The sequence below is a fragment of the Manacus candei genome, unplaced genomic scaffold (genome assembly GCF_025592945.1).
Source record: "Manacus candei isolate 608988 ecotype Guabito, Panama unplaced genomic scaffold, ASM2559294v1 h1tg000071l, whole genome shotgun sequence".
Taxonomy (NCBI): Eukaryota; Metazoa; Chordata; class Aves; order Passeriformes; family Pipridae; genus Manacus; species Manacus candei.
The window spans coordinates 5,099,998-5,120,399 of NW_026138119.1; the positions used below are offsets into that span (position 1 = coordinate 5,099,998).

General features: G+C 45.1%; 1 protein-coding gene across 5 annotated transcripts in view; it reads right to left on the reverse strand.

The window, feature by feature from the left end:
• Positions 1 to 19,509, reverse strand: part of FUBP3 (far upstream element binding protein 3) — a 39,085-nt gene extending 19,576 nt beyond the window's left edge. For 2 of the 5 annotated variants that reach the window (XM_051807814.1, XM_051807810.1), the window contains exons 1-7: positions 19,351 to 19,509; positions 12,174 to 12,279; positions 6,085 to 6,135; positions 5,560 to 5,593; positions 3,931 to 3,980; positions 2,311 to 2,382; positions 1,581 to 1,638 (exon numbers count right to left, since the gene is read on the reverse strand). In XM_051807814.1, the coding sequence (XP_051663774.1) occupies positions 1,581 to 1,638; positions 2,311 to 2,382; positions 3,931 to 3,980; positions 5,560 to 5,593; positions 6,085 to 6,135; positions 12,174 to 12,279; positions 19,351 to 19,443 (464 nt within the window). In that variant the 5' untranslated portion in view covers positions 19,444 to 19,509. The remainder of the gene's footprint in view (positions 1 to 1,580; positions 1,639 to 2,310; positions 2,383 to 3,930; positions 3,981 to 5,559; positions 5,594 to 6,084; positions 6,136 to 12,173; positions 12,280 to 19,350) is intronic. The other 3 variants (XM_051807811.1, XM_051807813.1, XM_051807812.1) reach the window with 3 other exon arrangements.
• Positions 19,510 to 20,402: the final 893 nt, after the last annotated feature.

The window sequence follows — 20,402 nt, forward strand, 5'->3', positions numbered from 1 at the left end:
AGAAGGGAAAAGGTGGAATTTCTGGAAGCCCACTTCAAATATTCTAGAGAAGTCTTAGAGAGCTTTATTTATCTATCTTCATATTTTGCACAAAGTTCTTCTAGTCACAATATAAAGACCACAACAGTTAATACACAACATATTTCAGATGAGAAGGGGTCACTTGGAAATTAACCCTATTAGTTTGCCACTGGATATAACTAATGAAAACATTCCTCACAAAACCCTTCTCAAAGAAGTCTGACATCTAATTGGTTTCCTTTCTTCATTTTCTTTTTCTACAAGTAGCCTGAAAAAAATACTTCAAACAACCACCTTGACAAGAATTTTAGCACAAAAGTAAATTAAATTTCACCTAATTCCATGTCCATGTTCTGCTTCACAAATTGAGTATTCTCACTTCTAAATGTATTAATGTTTTATTCAAAGGACATGACATTTAACTGCTTATTTCAGAACCATGAAGTCTTAACTATAACTCTCCCCCCTTTTTCCCCAACTGCATCAGGCATCCCAGCTTTTTAATATTTTGCTCTTGTTCTGAAATATCCTTTGCTAAAGGGGGAAAAAGCACTTCAATACCAGCAAGAAGACACTGCTTGCCCTATAATGTGAGTCTGCCAATTATATTTATTCTGGCTCACTGCTTGCAGTATTATGGTAGAATAAGGAGATTAAAGTACCCTTAGATCTCTTAAGAATGGAAGAATGATGAGTGTCTTCTCTTTAGAGAGACAGTCTTTGCACCCATGTATTTTCACTATCAAATGCAACTCAAAGATTTCCAGATGGATTTTAAAAAACCCACCTACCCAAAGGCTGGGGAGAGAAAGAGCAGCTCCATATGTTAAGTGTGTTCCTGTAAGCCTGAGGATCCTGGATCCAGTTCCAGCAGGAGGTCCTCAACTGGTTTGTGAGAGTCTCAAACTCAGCTCCTGGGAAGGGGGAGGGAGGAAACACTGTCCCTAAAGTTTCTATAGGACTAAAGATCAGAAATCCCTGCGGGCTTGGCCACGTGCCTCTACCATGCAAGGAGCAGAATCAAGACTTGGGTTCAGTCCTTTGCTTCTTGTTGGCAGCGATGCAGAGACAAGCACCCAGTGGGCCTCATGCTGCTCTGCAACAACACCAACACCTCCAGGGTATCCTGGAGTGGCACCGACAGGCTTTACAGGCCTCATGCAGCCCTTCTTCAGCTGGAAGGATGGTCATCTCAATAGGAGTAGGGAAGCGAAGGGGAGAAGAGAAGTGCCCTTCAAACAGCTTAGCTCAGTATCCTGGAAAGCTGCAGTTGGAAAACTGCATCCTAGGTGCCCTAAGAGCAACCTCACCCTGCGGAGGGGAATTCCAAGGAAATTTCTGCAGAGGATTCAAACTGCAAGTGGAAAAAAAAAAAAAAAAGCCTTTGAGGTGCACGGTTTAAAGCATCAGACCAAGAGGTTCTATGCTCCAGAGACCCTCAAGTTTCTCTAGGCCAACATTTGCTGGTGTGGCTAATAACCAAGTAGCACCACTGACAGAGCGCAGCATTAGGGAGAAGAGAAAGAAGGAAAAAGGAGGGAAATGAAATCAGAACTCACTCAATGCTCTCTGGTGTCCCAGTGAGTACACAGGGCCTCTCGGGCATCCCACCACTGTCTGCAAAGGAAACAAGAAGAAAACTTGTAATACACGGAATTAAAAATGTGGCAGCTGTTTCAGTAACTATCGAGCACCAATGGAAGCACCACCCCCCTGCACGCAGAACATGCTAAAAGAATTCAAAGACATCCAGGATCAACATATTTTAAATGATTTACTGGATGTCTGCATTCCTTTAAGGCCTTCCCCACCAATTAGAGGGAGGGGTAAGAACTCAGATGACATTCATCAATAGTTCCATGTACAGCACTGCAGCACAGCCTTCTCCAAAGCAAACCAGCACAGAACAATGATCCCATTTGGGTGGATGGTCCCATTTTATGATGCAAAGCAAGCACGGAGAGCTGCTGCCACCCTCCTGGAATGTCTTCTGCCAGGACTTGGAGCTGACCAGACTAGTCAGAGGCAAACCACAGAGCTGAGCAAAGTGGCACCACCAGGAGGGAACCAAACAAAATGGACTGTCCATTTGCACTGTGCCATTCCCCAAACCACCTGACAAACCTGTTCTCTCTGCTGGCTGGGAGGTGGGTCCCACAGCAGCTCTCCCATGTCTGTATCCCTGTTAATGGTGATAACACACCGGGATCATGGGAAGTACCTGATCTAATGGCCACAACACCCTTCAACATTAAAACCTCTTCACCCACCCTACAAAGAGCCTCTTACCTGGAGCAATTTGAATTTTGCAGCCAGACTCTGCCTGAATCCGTGAGATCTGTTCTCCTCCCCTGCCGATTACTGAAATGAGTTCAACAAGCATCAGAACATACCATTTTCCCAGGTAACTGCAGAGCACCTTCCCCCTTTTACTCCTCTGCAGCTATCTATAAAGGAACAGTTTGACTCCAGGATTGCAGAAGAGACATCCACAGCATGATCAAATTCATCACAGTAGAAAAAAAACCACTAAAATACTGCTGAAAGTTATTCTATTTGCTTGCAAAAACAAACCAAAAACCCTGTCTTGCACTGGAATGGAAATACATAAGGCACTAGTTTGAGTGTGGCTAGAAGAGTAATTTAAGTACATCTTGTTCAGCCTGAATCAATAAACCAGTTATCTGGGGGACTAAAAAACACAAAGACTTTTATTTCTTTAAAATTCCTGTTTTACTGCCATTTTTGAATGGCCATGCTATTTGTCTGGTCTGCATTTAGACAGAACTACATCCTGAAATGCTCCATCAGCCTCAAGTGAACACAAAAATCCATCTCCCTTAACTCTCAGAGTTGACACATTGCTGTTTCACAATGAGACACACAGAGGACAGACTGTGCCAATCCCCATTCCTACCCTTCCCAGACTGCAAAAAGAGCAAAACTGTCAAGTCAAACAGGTATGCCTGGCTCAGGATGCTCCCAAAGAAGCATCCCAGCTGCGGGTTTGCATCCCCCACCTCTGTGTGCCCCCGGACCAGGATCAGATTTAACACAGAGATGATGCCTGCAAAGCTCCCCTCTTCCAGGGCCAAGCATCCCTCCAACACTGCCCCACGTGTGGCACCAGGATTGATAAATAAAGAGGTCTGGCAGGAGAGGAATGAGCATTTCCTTTGCAGGAATTTGAGTTACAGTCTTATGGTGTCTTTCGAGTCGGGACAAAACTTGGCGCCCTATGGGGTAATTATCACGGCCTGTTATTTTCCTTTTTACTCTCCATATATCAAATTGGAAGGGATACACAGAGACCCAGCAGTGGAAGAGTCTATGCAATCACTGTAGTAACACATCAGCAGGAGGTGCCATTGAAAGGAAGAGTAATGATCATTAAGAGGAAGAGAGAAATTAGGATCAAGCTTGAAAGAGAACAGTATCAGGAATGCAAATGCAGCAAAAACTCTCATCTGGTTGTGTTTCCCTGCAGCAAATGTAGGAGAAATTTAAAATTCTGTTTAACTTGCCTTTAGTCAACTCATATTTTAACATTTAAAATATGGTTCCCTTCTTCAGCTCTCATGGTTTTGCATACTCAAAGTAAAATGTTTCAATGAGGGGAAATAAATTCACTTTTGACTTGTTTATGTATTGTGCTAATGGGAATTTAAAGGAGAAAATCACTAGAACTCCTAGTAACTTGTACCAAATGCTCTTCTTTTTATTACAGGGACACCAAACTTTTCCATGCAGTTTGCATCTGGATTTTAAACACAGATCCTCTGGTCCCCACGAAGACAGCATTACACAAGGCTTATCCAAGGCTAGTAAGCACAAGAACTTGTGTCAGAATAAACAGCATTCCTGCACAGGAAACACATCAAGAAGCATCAAAAGCATCAAGGTACTTACTAAATCCAACCATTTTATCAGGCACTTTGAACTCTTCTGTTATTACAGCCCTAAAAGAAGAAAAAAAAAAAAAAGAAGAAATCCCCATCAAATAGTCATTATAAAGAACAGTTTGGAGACAATTACATCCCTGCCATGAAAGCTGGGCTCAGCACAAGGATTCTGCACACAACCACAGTCAAAATCATTTGTTTCTGAAGGGCCCTCTCATGGTCACCCAACTCCTCCTATGCTGGATCCATTTCCAGTCTATCTCTGCTATCTTCAATGGAGCTGCTGGAAAAACCTCTTTTTGTCATTCTTACAGACAGGTTTAACAAAAAAAAAAAAAAAAAAAAAGGCAGTTTCCTTAATATTGAGCCTAGACCTTCCAAGTAGCATCTGCCAACTGATCTGGATATGCTCTTCCCAAGACACACTAATCAAAGCCAGTCCTGGCATGACCCCCCTCCAATATTCACTGGTTTGGTGTTCTGGGGGTTTTTTTTGCCTGTTTGTCCTTATCATTCTTTTCCTTGGAATTAATAAAAGTTGCCTTTAATTATCCTCTGAATTCTTATTATCTCAACACTTCCATATTTATTGCTCTTTGGACTTTTTCAATGTGGCTCTGTCTCAAAACAGCACCCAAAGCAGTTTCCTAAGACCTGACCATAGACAAGTAAAAGGAATTAACTTGGTTATTTTGTTATGCCATCTCTGTCTTGTGGAAAACACAACAAAACGAATATGAAATTTGCATATATGCATTATATACTGTTTGTTCAGCAATCCCAAAAGCAATGAAACCCCTGCATAGTAAATTCAATCCACGTTTTGTGGTGAGGTACTTTAAAATGTTCCCACTTTTTGTTTTAGATCAGTTAGGGAAGGTATAAAATACACACTGTATTAGTTAAGTTGCAGATAAAGTACTAACACTGCCCACCCCTTTCTGGGCTGTTCTAGCTGGACATTAGCTTTAACTTAACCATTAAAAATTCAAGGTTCTACAGTCTTCATGCACATTTTTTGTCCCTTCTGCTGAGGCCCCAAACAGCTGGTCAGGATGGAAATGCATTACTATTCACCTTCAGGCTAATGCAGCTTTAGAAGAGCTCTCCCCCCTTCCTACTCAAAATAAGACAAACAACACCTCAAGACCAGGATTTGAGAAAAAAGTGATAATTTGACATTTGTATTAGATGCTAAGATGTGCTGCACAACAACTCATAGTTGCTTCAGTCTCCTAAAACCATCTTTGACAAAGGAGTCATCCCAGGTCATATTACATCAACAAAACTAAATAATAATAATAACAATAACACATCTGTTTGATACTTCCACCCTTTGTCAAAATGCCAGACCTTTTTAAACTTTTTCTTTTTTGCCCCCTGCCAGGGCAGGGGAAGGGAAAGGACAGAGAATTTTTTTTTTTTTTTTTTGGTCCTGCAGATTTACAGGAGACAAATCCAAGTTTCACATCCACTCCTCTTTTTTTCATCAGAACAAACAGCCCAGGCTGGAGAAAACCCAAGCTGACAGTTTCTCCACATTCTCAACCTCTGACTTCCTAACACTACTACAGATGGTGGATCAATAAACAATTAGAACTGATCAATAAATAATAAAACATAACCCACTGCTTACCTTTGATGTACCAGGGCCCCTAACTGGTTACCTACTGTGGCAGAGAGAGAAAAAAGGGAAAAAAATCAAAGCATTAGCACGGATAAACTAACTTCATCCCTACAGAAAAAGAGTTCTTACCGTTTCATCAAAAAAGAAAGAAAAGCAAAACAGTAATTTAGGTTCAGTGGCTGAAATGAATGCGTTATGTGGTACAAAACAGGAGGGGATTTCTTGATCAACACACACCATAACCCAGTGTCCAGCTGAACACAGGATAGGGAATTGATCCGTGTCTCCCCATGCTGAGAGTCATGGGAGAAAATCCTGCCTGCCCAAATCCAAATCCCTGCAACTAACCTCCCCCCTTCCCAAATTAAGCCCAAAGTAGTAAAAAAAAATAAAAAAGAGTAAAAAGGGAGGAGGGAGGAGGGACAAGAGAAATTTCAAGCAGACTGGTACGTATTAAAAACAAGAATAAAAGCTGAGCAGAGTCAGAGATTCACTCAGTCCAGGCCAAAAGCATTAGGGACCGCTGGCACATACTTCTCTCTGTGTCTCTGATCTGTGCTCCATGGAGCCCACTTACACGGAGACCTGTTAAAGGAATAGGTCTGTTAAGTCACCTCGTGACACCCAAACAGTATTTAAGCCCAACCAAACACATGTTCCTGAACACACACATTCCAGGCATTTCTGCCACGTTCTCTGGTGGTCCTCCTACGATCGGTTATCTCCCCACTGACACCCCTCAGACAGACTTCTCTCCCCCCCAACCTCAACAGATTAGATCTTTCTTCCAAATGTTAATGGGGAAAATATCATTAGACCAGCTCATGCAAAGTGGGAACACATTCCCTGCTGAGCTTCCTACTGGACTTTGCCTGCAGCAAACCAGCTAAAACCCAGACCATTTGGTGCTAACAACCAGTTGAAAGATTATATTGCATGCCTGGAGGGCACAGGGAGCAAAACAAATGAAGCTGGCCAACATGTGAGCTGTGATAATAAAGATGCTGTTCCAAACTACCTTGCAGCAAGCTGCACATTCTTTGACCTGAAATAAATTGGCAATCAGCTGGCAGGGATAGAAAGTGGATGCATCTCACACTCTCTAAACCCAGTAGAAAAATGCATAAAGTTTGTGGCCAAACACTTTACTCAGAGAAAATAGACAAAGAGAGTCAATACTGTATTTCTGCTGCGTGTCAATACCTTCGTAATAGTTCTGGACCATAATATTGACAGCATATATATTTTATTACTCTCCCCAGCTCGGTGATAAGACAACTGCTGCTTTATTGACTCTGCTACATTTGTCTTTGCATATTCTCATCCGGAATATAAAAAGTTCTAATTTGATAACTATGAATATTGCAGTTGAAAAAGGTAAGTGATGTAATGGGGATTATTTGCTCTGGCTGATAAGCTCCTACCATGGAGCTGAGCAAACAGGACCAAATTCAGAATCTTGCCCCAAACTGCACTGCGGATATTTTTAGTACACCCAGTAGATCTGGTGGCTATTGGTGTAGTGTGGGGTTGCCACAGCCAAGGCCACTCATTATCAAGATGCCAGGAAGAGTGGTTTTAACTGTGCAAGGCTGTATTTAAATATTCACTCGGCATTTCAATTCACCGTGGCAGCTCTGAGCAGCCTGTTCGCTGCAGCCGCTGCCCACAAATTATGAGACAGATACACATCCTATAATCAACTACCCAAGTTCATGCAAGGAAGGGAAGAGCCTTCATTTTGTAACACAATCCTACACTTGAAAAAGACAACTTCTTAGGGGAAACCTGTACGAGCACGGGAAGTTAAAGCAGTCAGGGAATTAATGCTTTAGATGTACGTAACAAGGTCTCCAACCCATTCCAAGTACTATCCAACCATAATAAACCATTCACCACTCCAGGCAGATTTCAGCCTTAATGTAGGTTTATTGTACAAATTACTTCCAAAAAATAATGCCACAATAACTTATGTGAGAGACCATTCCTTCCACATTTCACAGGTAACCTCTCCAAGAGCTGAGACTGAAGGCAGACGGAGAGAACTGGAAACGATTTACTTCCAGTCAGTTATGATTTCTCTCTGTTTTGGTGGGGAAAAAAAACGACCTAAAGGTCCATTCCTTCTCCAAAATGCCCATTTTGCTCTGAGAAACAGGGACTAATAGAGAGGCAGGGCTGGGGTAGCCCTTGCTCGCTGTAATTCCAAAAGCTGATGCACCATTCCACTGTCTCCCTTCACACCAAGGAGGGGGCTGAACTCTGACAAGCCACGTACATATTTCCCCATTTTACATCTGTTGAGTACAATTTAACTGTAACTGCAGTCATTTTACTGCAAATAAGGAAAAACAGTGAATAAAATCAGCACAATTTCCTACTAATGGCACCTGCTGGTTGATAACTCTTCATTCTGCTTTAGGCTTCACCTTAACTGAATTCCACCTAACAGACACTCAAAACAAATGCGGATTTTTTTTTCCACCCCATAAAACAGAGCAGTGCCTCCCACTAAATTAATGTGCATGATGGGAATATACAATCTTGTCAAGAATACCTTCATGGCTAGAATAAAATCAGAGTGACACATCTCCCAGAGAGCAGTGGAACAGGGCTGCATTTCATACTTTTGAACCAAAGTGCTACCATCATAAAATTTAGAAGGCTACAAGAGATTAGTTAACCTAATTCTTCATCATTAAATACTGCAAGGTTTTTCTTTAATTAAGTGGTCAAAACCTAGTAATTTTTGTGTCTGCCTCCACTGCAAATCTTTATAGGTGTTTTTTCCCCTCCCTTAAACTGCCTTATTTAAAAAACGGTCATCTGTAAAGTTGCAATTTTGCAGAACAGTGGCATTTTGTGCATTAAGCTAACCTTCTGCCAAGAGATCTGGACTTCTGCCCTGGTCCTACTGCTGCTGCAGAGGTGTCAAGGAGCATCAGCACTGACTTTCACCAGCAGCAAGATGGGGATAAAGTTTCCTTCCTCCCACCACTGTTTTTATTGAAAATATGTTAGAGCAAAGAAATAAAGTCCTCTGTACAACTGGATCATGTTGTGTTTGAGCCTCTCAGTTCCACAAAAATGAAGTGTTATTACACCAAGACAGGCCATCTTCATATCTGGGTGCACCAGAGGAGCTTGGGGAGGGGAAAGGGGTGGAGGGAGGTGGTGTGTGAAGCTTCTCCAAGGTCTCTCATCTTTGTTTTCCCAGAATCAAAGGATGCCCCAGCCCTCAGCTGCAACACTGCTGCTGAACCCTACAGATCTCACAGGACACTCCTTGAAAGCAGCCCAAAGCAGGGCAAACAAAGGTAACATCCTCATCTGCCTCTTTCCAGCAGACTGGATCCCTGCTTCCTACGAACAAAAGGAGATTGCTTCTCTAAAGATCATTTAGCATTAAATAAATTTATTAAATCGTGCTGGTAATTAGAGGGAGCTATTAGTTAGAATGGAGGTCAGGGGAAGCCTTTGGCCTGCTGGGATCTGTCCTCAGCAGCAGCCACAGGCAAGATGCCACCAGGTCTCTCTGCAGGACTCACCTGTCCCATGCTCACCTTTGCTGTGAAACATTAACCCCTGCAAGTGGCCACAGAAATGCTGGATACAACTTCCTGGGAGCAGTACAATAAATCTGATCTCTTCCCTGCACTACAGATATTTTCAGGATTATTTTAAAGTTGTTTGCAGAAAGGGGAGATAAATAAGCCAAGGAAAAGAGGAATAATAACAGTCTCAAGCTCCATCCAATACCCCCAAGCCAGGTCACCAGGGCTGAGCCTACAGCTCTTGGGTTCAGATGAGGGTTAAAGTTAAGGGAAGTGCAAAAAGCATTCACATTCTGGTTTCCAGCACGATGACAAATCTATTTTTCCTGGAAATGCTTTAAAGGCAGCTGCATTTGTTTTGATCAGTGCACTGTCACCTGTCTTAAGACCACTTCCTAAGCTGCCAGCCAGCCACAGCAGCAGCTGTTTATAAAAACAGACAGGAAGAATTAGATTGTCCTGAAAGACAGACAGTTTTCCTGTCACCTTAAATACTTCCTCTGGAGCCAATTTTTTCCAGCAGTATTAGCAACAGCATTAATTTCCCAAGAGCTGCATGGGGATAAGGAAGCAGTGAGACCTGTACCCAGCTGTGAACGTGCAGTATACAGGGGTAAATTTCCCACCAGATTTGTTTCCAAGCTGTCCAGAGCAGCAAAAGGTATCCAAACCCCTGCACAGTAACATTTCTAGAGCGTGTGTAACAACACAATTGCTTCTTGACAATGCCTCCAAACTGTGGTTCACAGACAAGCAGAAAATGGAGACAAGTGTGGGCATGCAATCCTGACACCCCTCCAAACAGAAAGTGATTTCCTACTTTAAGTGTCCTACCTTCCAGATGCTAAAGGTAAAGCTGCATTATAGACTTTTGATGTCATGGCAGCAAGAGCAGGTAGCCCAAGTCTAAGATATGGATCACACCACAAACATACAGAGCAAGGAGGACTGGCAGCTTCAGGAGTTGCTTTGCCAGGCTGCAGGTAAAGACTAGCACAGGAGTATCACACAGGTAGGTGGGGAACTCATCACACACCTGTATCTCAGTACAGGATTTGCTAATGCCATTAGAAATAAAACCAAAGCTGAAAGAAGCAATACAATCCCCATTCCTACCTTGACAATTCCCATTTTTTTGTGAAATTCCAGTCCTCTAAAAATATTACTTCCATCATTTCTCTTCTAAGATCTCACAGATCAGATTTTTGGGAGGGGAGTGTGACAAAGCTATATACAGATGTATATGAACAACCAAAGGGCAAATACAATAATACTTTAAAAACAGCTACAGACAAGGCCCAGAACCAAACACAGGGTGAGCAGAACAAGAACACAGCAGTCAGGAGCAGCCAGTCTGGAAGGCTCCCCCAGGAAGGATACCTGCTCCATGGAGTTATGTATCACAGCACAAGAAACCAGTAATAATGTACATTTATGGCCCAGACTGCAACAGTGCTGACACGGTCTGTGTCAACACAAACAAGGCTCAGCAAGTTCATGGCTCACCAGTGCAAGTTTAAGTACAAAGTCTAACCTGTGCTGTCACTAAGCCCTACAACCATTTCACATGTAACAGGTTCCTAAAACCCATTTTGTCAAGAGGTCAGATCTCTCAGTTCAGTCTGATGAATCAATGAAAGCAGGGCAAATGTTGTGAATGACTGGTTCCCAGAAGGCTATTTTTATTCTTTTCACCCACAGCCGTGTCCCAAAGCTATTCAGACACAGTTCAGAGCTGTTCAGCATTCCCCAAAAGGGAATGTGCACAGCCTGTGATGGCTGAGCACCTTCCCCTGCAGAACCAGCACCCACCAGCACTGCCAGATCTCCTGCTTCTCACAGATATAATGATCCTCCAGCTTGAGATACAGTCCCAGACAAATCCCTCCTTTCCTAAAACCCTCAACCAAAGGAGCAGCAACCTGTTGCTCAGATAGAGCCAACAGCAAAGAACAGAAGTGGGTGGTGGCATGTGTTCAGAAAACAGTAACATTGCAAGCCAGGGGCTCCACATAAAAGAAGCTTCTCCCCATGCTCCAGCATGTTCTTTCAGACTGAGGAGCAGACCTGCAGTTATTTTCAGCCTTTGTATCAGACAGAAGTTTTTTTCAAAACAAAGTGCTAGGCAGCAGCCTTGCTTATCTCCTCAGTATTCCTGAACATATCCATGGGGGAGAGAATCACCCTGCAGGGCTACCTGTGCCAGGAAAAATACTAGAGCAAATAGCAAAAAGGAAGACATAGTCATGTTTTTCGTTTTTGTCATAATCAACCACAAGTAAAGGTGAGCTCTTTGCAGCTATAAAGCAGCAGATAATACAGTTTAAACACTTCTTGTAACAATGCATACCATCAGATTTGTCAAAACCAGAAAACTCTTGTTCTAACATTTCTGTTGTTCCCAAAGATAAGACACTAATGGTTTATTTTAAAACTGTAACACTTCATGCAATATTGACTCATTACAGTTACCAGATAAGCTCCATTCAGTAAACTATTACTTGGCTGGGACCAACGTTAAAAGCTTCAGAGACTTCAGAATTCTTAAAGAAAAACAATGAATAAAGCTAAGCTTGCATCAACTTATATCAATACCTTTTCTCCTTAAAATTTATGTGCAAAGCAACCAAAACTTTTGACAGCAACTCAGCTCCTGTGCTGTGACCACTGCTACCCATGGAAGGGAACACAAGTAATGCTGTTCCTACACACTGCCTGCTCCCAGGAAATAAGGGTTTACAGGGAAGAACAGCTTTACTATGTACATTTGGCACCCTACACATGGGGCTCCAGCACAGGCCCAATAAGCACATCCTCCTCCCTCCCTAACTACCACAGAACAAGATTTAAATTACAGTTTATCTGCTAATTCCCACAGTTCATGAATTAACAAAGAATTGCTCCAAATTAACGCTAATGCCTTTAGATCAGACTAAACAGCACAGAGAATCTTGTATAAAATTTTTATACACAGAAAGATGTGTTCTCCATCCTTAAAGCAGACAGCTGCCTCCATGGAGGAACTTCAGGAGCTGCATCCCCAGGGATGATCAATCACAGCCAGCTTACCTCCATCATCCAGGGGCCGTTTCTGCACTCCATAACCGTACACTGACGGGTCCACAAGTGTTGTAGAATTATTCAAGTGAGGAATATCTCCAATTTTAGCAGCAATCTATAAAAACAGGGGATAAAAGCTTGATTAGCATACCTGAAGTTTCAGCCACCACAGGTAAACACTTTCTCCCAATAAGACATTGACCCCAGTCCAAGCTTCTTTCAGGTGGCTTTGTAACAAGGTGTTTCTTTTGTAAAGTAAACAATTTTCTGCTTGCTTTTAATATTTGCTTAATTAAGATCACATTCACCCAGTTCCTCTTCCTGATCACAAGCAGGCATTTGCTCCCTGGAACATTATATTCAGAATTATTTGCCCGATGATAGCTGACAAGCTAAATCTTGCAAAGAGGAGGGTTCAAATTAGCTCACCAACTTTGTCCTGGAGCTGTGTGGGAGGACACATAATTCCTCTTGTGTCCAGATCCAGACACCCAGAAATGCACACTCACACATCCATGGGGGAGCAGAGGGAGAATGTGAAAACACACAGCACAAGCACAGGTTTGGGAACTCCCTGTCAAAGAGACTGGATCACTCTGTTTGCTGTATGAGGAATAAGCCAGTGGGCAAAGCATCAGTCCAGAATTAGTTTCCATTTCCTGGAGTGGTCAGTACAGCACAAACACAGCTAATGCTGCCTGTGTCTCTGCTTCCAACCCTTCCAGAGGGGGAACTGCCATTCCCTGCCAAGCCAGGGTGCAAGGAGTTTATTTACAGGAAAGAGGAGACAGTCAGGTATCACAGTAAGGGGACTTAGGTAAGCAAATAAACAAGTTGAGGCACACACCTAAACATCACTTCATGAAAATGAAAAGTTGATCTCATCTCTAGTGACATTTGGGAGCTCTTCCACCCGCTCTCTGTGCTAACTGGTGTAAACCCATCCTAAAAACATACAGGTGCATTCCCTGGGTGCTGCACCCAAGTTAACACCCCCTCCCAGGGACAGGCAAACTGCAGTCCCACAGCACCTCTTGCCTACATAAAGTACTTTGCTGTAATAAGCAAGTGCAGAACAAAGTAGATACAGCACAAATATAAAGCACAGTGTATTCTACAGCATTTGCTTCCTTTTACAGCAAGAAGAAAACCATTGCATGGGATCTTTACTAGGAGACTGGTCTCACTCTATTATACCTGGATTTCACCAGAGAATAAGCAACAGGAAGAGATGAAAGAGCATTTTACACAGTGTGTTTTAAATGACAAATTACACCTAAAGGTGTTTCTAAAATTTGCGTGTTACTGCAACAGAAAGACATCTACAGTAACTCTGGTTGTTGACACTACCTTCTGCTGCAGTGGAATAAACAACTGGCCAAGATTCAGAACCACAGGGTGCTGAAAAAAGCTATTTAAAATAATCTTGAAAGATTGAGGGCACTGCTTTTAGGGAGAGAGTAGGAAACATTTTGTTCAATGCCTTGCATGAAAAGAGCTCCAAGTTTGGACCATTTTCTCCTCATATTCCATTCTGTCCTGTCTCCTTTCAGAAAGTCGACAACTTCATCGTGTCAGAAATGCCAGAAAGAGAGTAAAATCCTCCTCTGGTACCAGCACAATGATCCTGTAGTGAAACTTTGATGACAAGTGTTTTGTACATCAACATCTCCAATCAGCCCCCAGAAAGCTGGTTCTGAAAGCATTACCACACCTTGTGCACTCCATGAGGGACTGCCAGGTGATGCCTTGCTTTTTTGTTAAGTGCTGTACTGCATCCATGGATCCAGCCCTTTGCCCACATGCTTTCCCCTTACATTTGGGATGTGGAGGATTTAATGAAGGTACCAAGACCACAGATGTATTCTGACTACTTCAACACCGAAACAGAAATTTTAAAATATACTTTACAACAATCTATTTGCACCTTTCACCTATTAACTTACAACGTAGACCAAAAGGAACAGTGTCAGGTATAACATACTCTGACATGTTTTGGGATATTTGATTTTAACATCCCCTTCACAAACTCTCTCTCTGTTAGTAGTTATTTACCTGTAAGTCATGAGTGATAGTCTGGAGGTGAAATCACCCACCACATGCTCCAGAGAAATAAAAAAAATGGTCTTGGACACTGGAAGTTGGCCTAGGAGAGGAAGCCAGCCTGAAGTACAAGGGTGTGCAGGAGCAGTTCCCTGGTACCAAGGCTGGCTGCTCCCAGTGCAGGGAAGCTTTGCAAACCCCCACTCATGCTTTGCACATCATGACCACCCTGGCACAGAACCCTCTAAGTAGAGGGCAAAGCAAGAGTGTTAAAGCAATTTTTACATTATCAGCTTTTGGTATATTTTCCTCTTCCCCCCCCCTCCTTTATTTAAACTTGCACCCTTATCTCTAAAGCCTTCCAGCTGCCACGGGATTACAGGCAGACAACATGTCACCTCAACTACAGCAGGAAAAAAAACCATCCTGCAAAATTAGGAGCTTGAGCTTTCAAAGTACATGTGGCAGTTAAAATACATTTTAACTCCTCATGTTCGACTTAAAATGGGAAGCTCAGTCTTTATGACAGGTTCAGCAGGGGGCAGGCACAAAAATCAGAATATGGCAAAAGTAAGCAGACCCAGCCCTTATCTGCCAAAATGACCTTGAGTAATGTTCTGCTGTTAGCCACTGCTTTTGTCCTGCTGTATGTCTGTCTTGGGGTTATTTCTGCCCTTAACATAACACATCCATTTTACCAAGCTCTGAAACACACTGGAAAAAAGCATCACTGTTCCTGCACCTAAATTCCCCAAAATCAAGCTCTCCAATGAAGACTTTAAAGGACACAGTACAAACCCGAGCTACAAACTGCAATGGTAAAGCCAAGAAAAACACAATGATTCCACACAGTTGTGTGAGGGACACACTTTTTTTCCTATACCTTGCACTTCTATACCTTTAACAGACATTAAAAATGGTGTAATAAAAACCCCACTTAAATATGAAGCTTCTTTGCTAAGCACAGCAGGGCTCAAACACAAACATCTGCAGAATTCAGCTTTAAGAGGACGGGCCCAGCTTCTAGGAAAAACCTCTTGGTGCTGCCCTGCAAAGAACAGCAACTGATAAAATCACCAATTCTAGGTATTAGCAGAATTAAAAAAAACCAATAAAGCCCTGTCATCTGACCCTTCAGACTGTTCTAGTGCTTGTGCTGCTTCTCCCATTTGCTGAGCACAACACTGGAGTTGGTGTCTCCAGAGCTCTGGAGGAAGCAACAAAACCTCCCACAACCACTGAAGTTTCATATCACAGGTGGTTTTATTAAATACTAAAGCAATTGCAAAGCCCTAAAGCTATCTGAGGATGATCTGAAAAATGACTCTGTGAGAGGGTAAAGAAAAGTTCATCTAAGACCCTTCCTTCACCATGGAAATTAGAAGTTTGAGCCTGATATAGAAAAGGATTTCAAAGACGCAGCTCGTTAACTCTCAGTAAGTCTCAGGGTGTTCACCCACTTATAAAGTATCCAAGATGGCCCACTACAGGCTCACCAAGCCTCAGCCTTTCCTCTTCCCAGCATTCCCAGAAATTGGGATTCAGACAGTACATCTGGCAGGTTACAAAACCAGCACATGAAGGAAGAGCTGCAAACCAAAGTGTTGCACTGGAAATGGGCTGCCAAGGAGGAGAGGGTGAGCACCAAGCCAGATGCTCTTTGGTCAATAAGAACAAAAGGCCAGTCCAAGAGAAATTAATTTTAGTCCAAAGTACTAACAGCTCTGCTTATGTTCTGATCCTATTACTCAAAAGGGGAGCAAAATCCTCTCTCTCTCTCTCTCTCACCCCCCAAAATGCCACAGAAGAAAAGCCACCCTGCCTGGGAGCAGCCAGGCAGATCAGTCCCCACCTATGATCCACTAATCCACTCACTTGAGGTGTGGTGCAGAAGATGCAGGACAGACCATCTCAAAGCCCCAGTACTGCCTTAAAGAAGCAATTATTCATAAATCTCAAGTATTTCAGGATTCACAAAAAATCCAGGCAAGTCCAGCACAAACACTGAAAGCAATGTACAAATAATTTCTTTCAAAGGTATTCCAGGTTTCTTATTCTTATGTCAGCTCACATCCCAGTAGCTCTGAGGAATGCAGTTGCTTTCCTTGGATCAGGAAAGTCTTCCTTGTTCTGAATTGTTTAGTTATTCATAACCAAGCACTGTATTCCACAGCCTGATTACAGTGTTATGGCTCTCACAAAAACTGAATTTAGTAAATTTGATTACTACTCTTATGTATGACATTAAACCCTGAAAGCATCAAACATCAAGCCAGGGATGATGTACCAACCCCTGAGACAAGAACTATGACTGAAGTTTTTTTTTGCTCTGCTCCCTCATCCTCCTAAAGCAAAAGGAATACTCTGCAAAGGCCAAAACCAGCACAAAAGCTGAGATCTCCACACCAGATCAGTCCAGCTCAGGCAAATACAGCATTAAACACCCCTGGTGAAAGCTCTGCCAGCACCTCCACAGAAGTCTTGGGTGTAAATGTGTAAATGTAACTGCCTCTACATCCCACCTGATTCTCAGCCAGGAAGTTCCACCACAGATTGCCTGGGTGGTGAGGCAAATATCCATCCCCTGAGCAATTAAGGCCTAACCCCTCACTGACTTTTGGCAACAAGTCACCAGTGACAATTTAGTTCTGTGCAGGACAAGACCACCTGCTCCCTTACAAACCCTCTACAAAACTAGATTAAATCAAGTACTTTCACAGACAGAGGGAAATATTTTAGCACTCCAACAGCTCTTTTCATCCCATGAACAGCAATGGAAAAAATCACGTTCAACAGTCAGCAAACAACTCACTGCACAAAAATTTAGGACACTGTGCTCCCACAAACACGTGCAGAGCCCACATTTCCCAGCACACTTGTTTCCAGAGCAAAAAAGCAGCAGGAAGGTCGCTGCTGAAATCCTCCAGCTCAGACCAACTCGTGGAAACCCAGTACAAGCAGTGTAATCACAGCAAGTGTAATGAACTTAAGAACAACAAAATCAAGTGACCACAGCTGGGGCACAGAAGTATTTATTGCTCCATTTCCTTCACATGTGGGTTGGTGGGGGCTCACAGATTCACCCCACAAACACAACCACAGCACCCAGGCAACACAAATTTGGATCAATTTGCCATTAGTGCTGTGTTTTAGCCCAACACCAGGTTGCTCCAAGGCCCGTCCAACCTGGCCTTGAACACTTCCAGGGATGGGGTAGCCACAGCTTCTCTGAGCAACCTGTGCCAGGGCCTCACAGGGAAGAATTCCTTCCCAATATCTAACCTAGATTTCCCCTCTTTCAATTTATACCCATTCCCCCTTGTCCTGTCACTCCAGTTCCTGATGAAGAACCCCTCTCCACCTTCCCTGTAGCCCCTTCAGACACTGGAAGGTTCTGTGAGGTCTCCACACAACCTTCTCTTCTTCAAGCTGAACAGCCCCAGCTCTCTCAGCCTGTCTTTGTAGGGGAAGTGCTCCAACCCCCTTATCAACATCATGTCCCTCCTCTGGACTTGAAACATGCTCACAAAATAACTCCAACAAGCTGCAATGTACCAGCAAATAATTATTTTCTTTTACATAAAAGAGTTATTCAGCTGCTAGCAGGTGGGAATATTACCAGATATTCAAAAAGATGTTTTTGCAACGAGAGGCCTCCAGTAACAGACAACCAGGTCGAGACAAGCAGAGTGCAACACCCCTCAATTTAACTGCATCAGGCAGGTAATCCTGGGTGTTCAGACATCAAGGCCAGGGGGCTTTGCTAGTGAAAGAAGTGACACATGACCCCATCAGGGAGGCAGCTCAGACCCCACCTGCCTGTGCTGAGGAAGAAAACAGAGACCCAAGAGCAGAGCAGCTCGTGGTGTCCCTGGAAAGGTGCAGGGTGTTGATCTACAACACAGAGTGGCTGCCACACTGATTCACAGGTGAGCTGAGAGCCAGGGCAAAGCACTTCAGTCCCATCAGAGAGAGCATCTGAGAGGTCTCAGGGCCCAGCTTAGTTTCTCCAGACGTTTCTCAGTGAAATCACAGGGAGTCTGGGCAACAGAAGGAGATTTCTCCCACCTGGAGAGAATAAAGTCAGGGTCTTTGAGCACCAGCTGGGCTGTGGTCCTGGTGTTACATCTCCTTATGGTGCAGTCACTAAACACAAGTAAAACACAACCTGTTCAGAGGTGGGACAAACACCTGGGAGAGACATGGAACAGATGTGATGAACAACCACAACATCTGCCCTGTGAGCAGCTTGAGCAGCAGCTCCTTGTCCTGGAGGCACTTCCCACAAATCAAGGAGCACACAAACACCTGGAATATCCTGTGCTGAAGACAAGGGTGCTGGTTCCTGAAGCTCTAGGCACTTCTACTGAAACTTTCCATTTTAGTACCATGTAAGCTCAGAGGTTCCTCTGGGGAGCACCTGCCTCCCTCCCTGGAGGGAATGTGAAGCTCCTGCACTGCTAAGATTTGTATTCACAGAATCACAGAACAAATCAGTTCAGAAAAGACCTCTGAGATCATCAATTCCAACCTGTGACCGATCACCACCTTGTCAAATAAAGCAAAGCACTGAGTGCCAAATCCAGTCTTTTCCTAAACACCTCCAGTGATGGGGACTCCACCACCTCCGTGGGCAGCTTGTTCCGATGTCTTATCGCCCTTTCTGGGAAGAAATTCCTTCTAATATCCAACCTAACCCCCTCTGGCACAGCCTGAGGCCATGTCGTCTCCTCCTATCCCTTGTTCCCTGGGAGCAGAGCTCGACACCCCCCCCGGCTTCCCCCTCCTGTCAGGGAGTTGCAGAGAGCCCGAAGATCTTCCCGAGCCTCCTTTTCTCCAGGCTGAGCCTCCCCAGCTCCCTCAGCCGCTCCTGGTGCTCCGGACTCTTGCCCCGCTCCGTTCCCTTCTCCAGCCGATCCATCGTTCAGCCTCCCGCACAAGGCCCCGCTTAAAACCCCCATTAACACCAGCCCACTCCCCCCACTGCCCAGAGCCAGACGGCCGCGGGCCGCCCCCCTCCCGCACATCCCCGGGGGCACAGAGGGGGCAGCGCGGCCCTTCCTCAGCCCCGCGGCCTAGCGGCGCCCCCGCCGCCGCCACCTCCCCCTCCCGCGCGCCCCTGGCCCGCCGGCCGGCGCCTCACCTGCCGGACGCGGTGCAGGGCGTCCACGAAGCCCTCGGGTTTGATGCCCACGGGGGCCGCGCTCTGTCCCTGCCCCTGCGCCAGGTCCGCCATGGCCCGCACCCGCTCCGCCCGGGCCCGCGCCCGGAAAGGGAAGGAGCCCCCCGCTTCCGCCGGAAGTGCCCTAAGGGGGCGGGGCGTCGAGGGGGCGCGCGGGGAAGGGCGGGGCCGCTGGAACCAGGCGGGGAGGGGATTGGGTGGGGGGAGAGGGGCGGGGCCAGCGCAGGGCACGCCCCCTGCGGGACCCCCCCAGAGGACCCCCCCCAGGGGAGAGCAGGGGAACCCCCGGCGGGACGGCCGGGAACGCCCGTGCTCTTGTCCCTGCTCCTGTCATCCCATCCCTGCCCCTTCCATCCCATCTCTGTCTGTGCCATCCCACCCCTGCCCATTCCATCCCATCCCTGCCTGTAACATCCCGCCCTTGCCTGCTCCAACCCGTTCCTGCCTGTTCCAACCCATTCCTGCCTGTTCCATCCCGTCCCTACTTGTAATATCGCATTTCTGCCCGTCCCATCTCAGCGCTGCCCGTTCCATCCCATCCCTATTACTGCCGTCCCATTCCTGCCCGTTCCATCCTGTACCTGCCCCTTCCATCCCATCCCTGCCCATTCCACCCCATCCCTGCCTGTAGCATCCCATCCCTGCCTGTTCCAACCCATTCCTGCCTGTTCTATCCCATTCCTCCACCTGCTCTTACAACCCTGTCCTGCCTGTGCCATCCTGTCCCTCCGTGCCTGTGCCATCCCATGCCAGGCTGTGCCACCCCTTCCATCCCGGCTGTGGCATTGCAGAGGTGCCCCACCAGAGCCACCTTTTAACCCCTCCATGGAAACACATCACCCACAGCGTCTGTTCCCTGCCTGGCTTGGCCCATGTGTTTGAGGACTGTGTTCCTGACCCACAGGGCTGTGGTTGGGCACTGCCATGGTATTGGTGACACCTTTCACAAAGCTCCTGGACATGGAGTGTCCGTGTGCTCTGGGGAGCTCTGCCAAGCACTGGAGCTCCCAGAG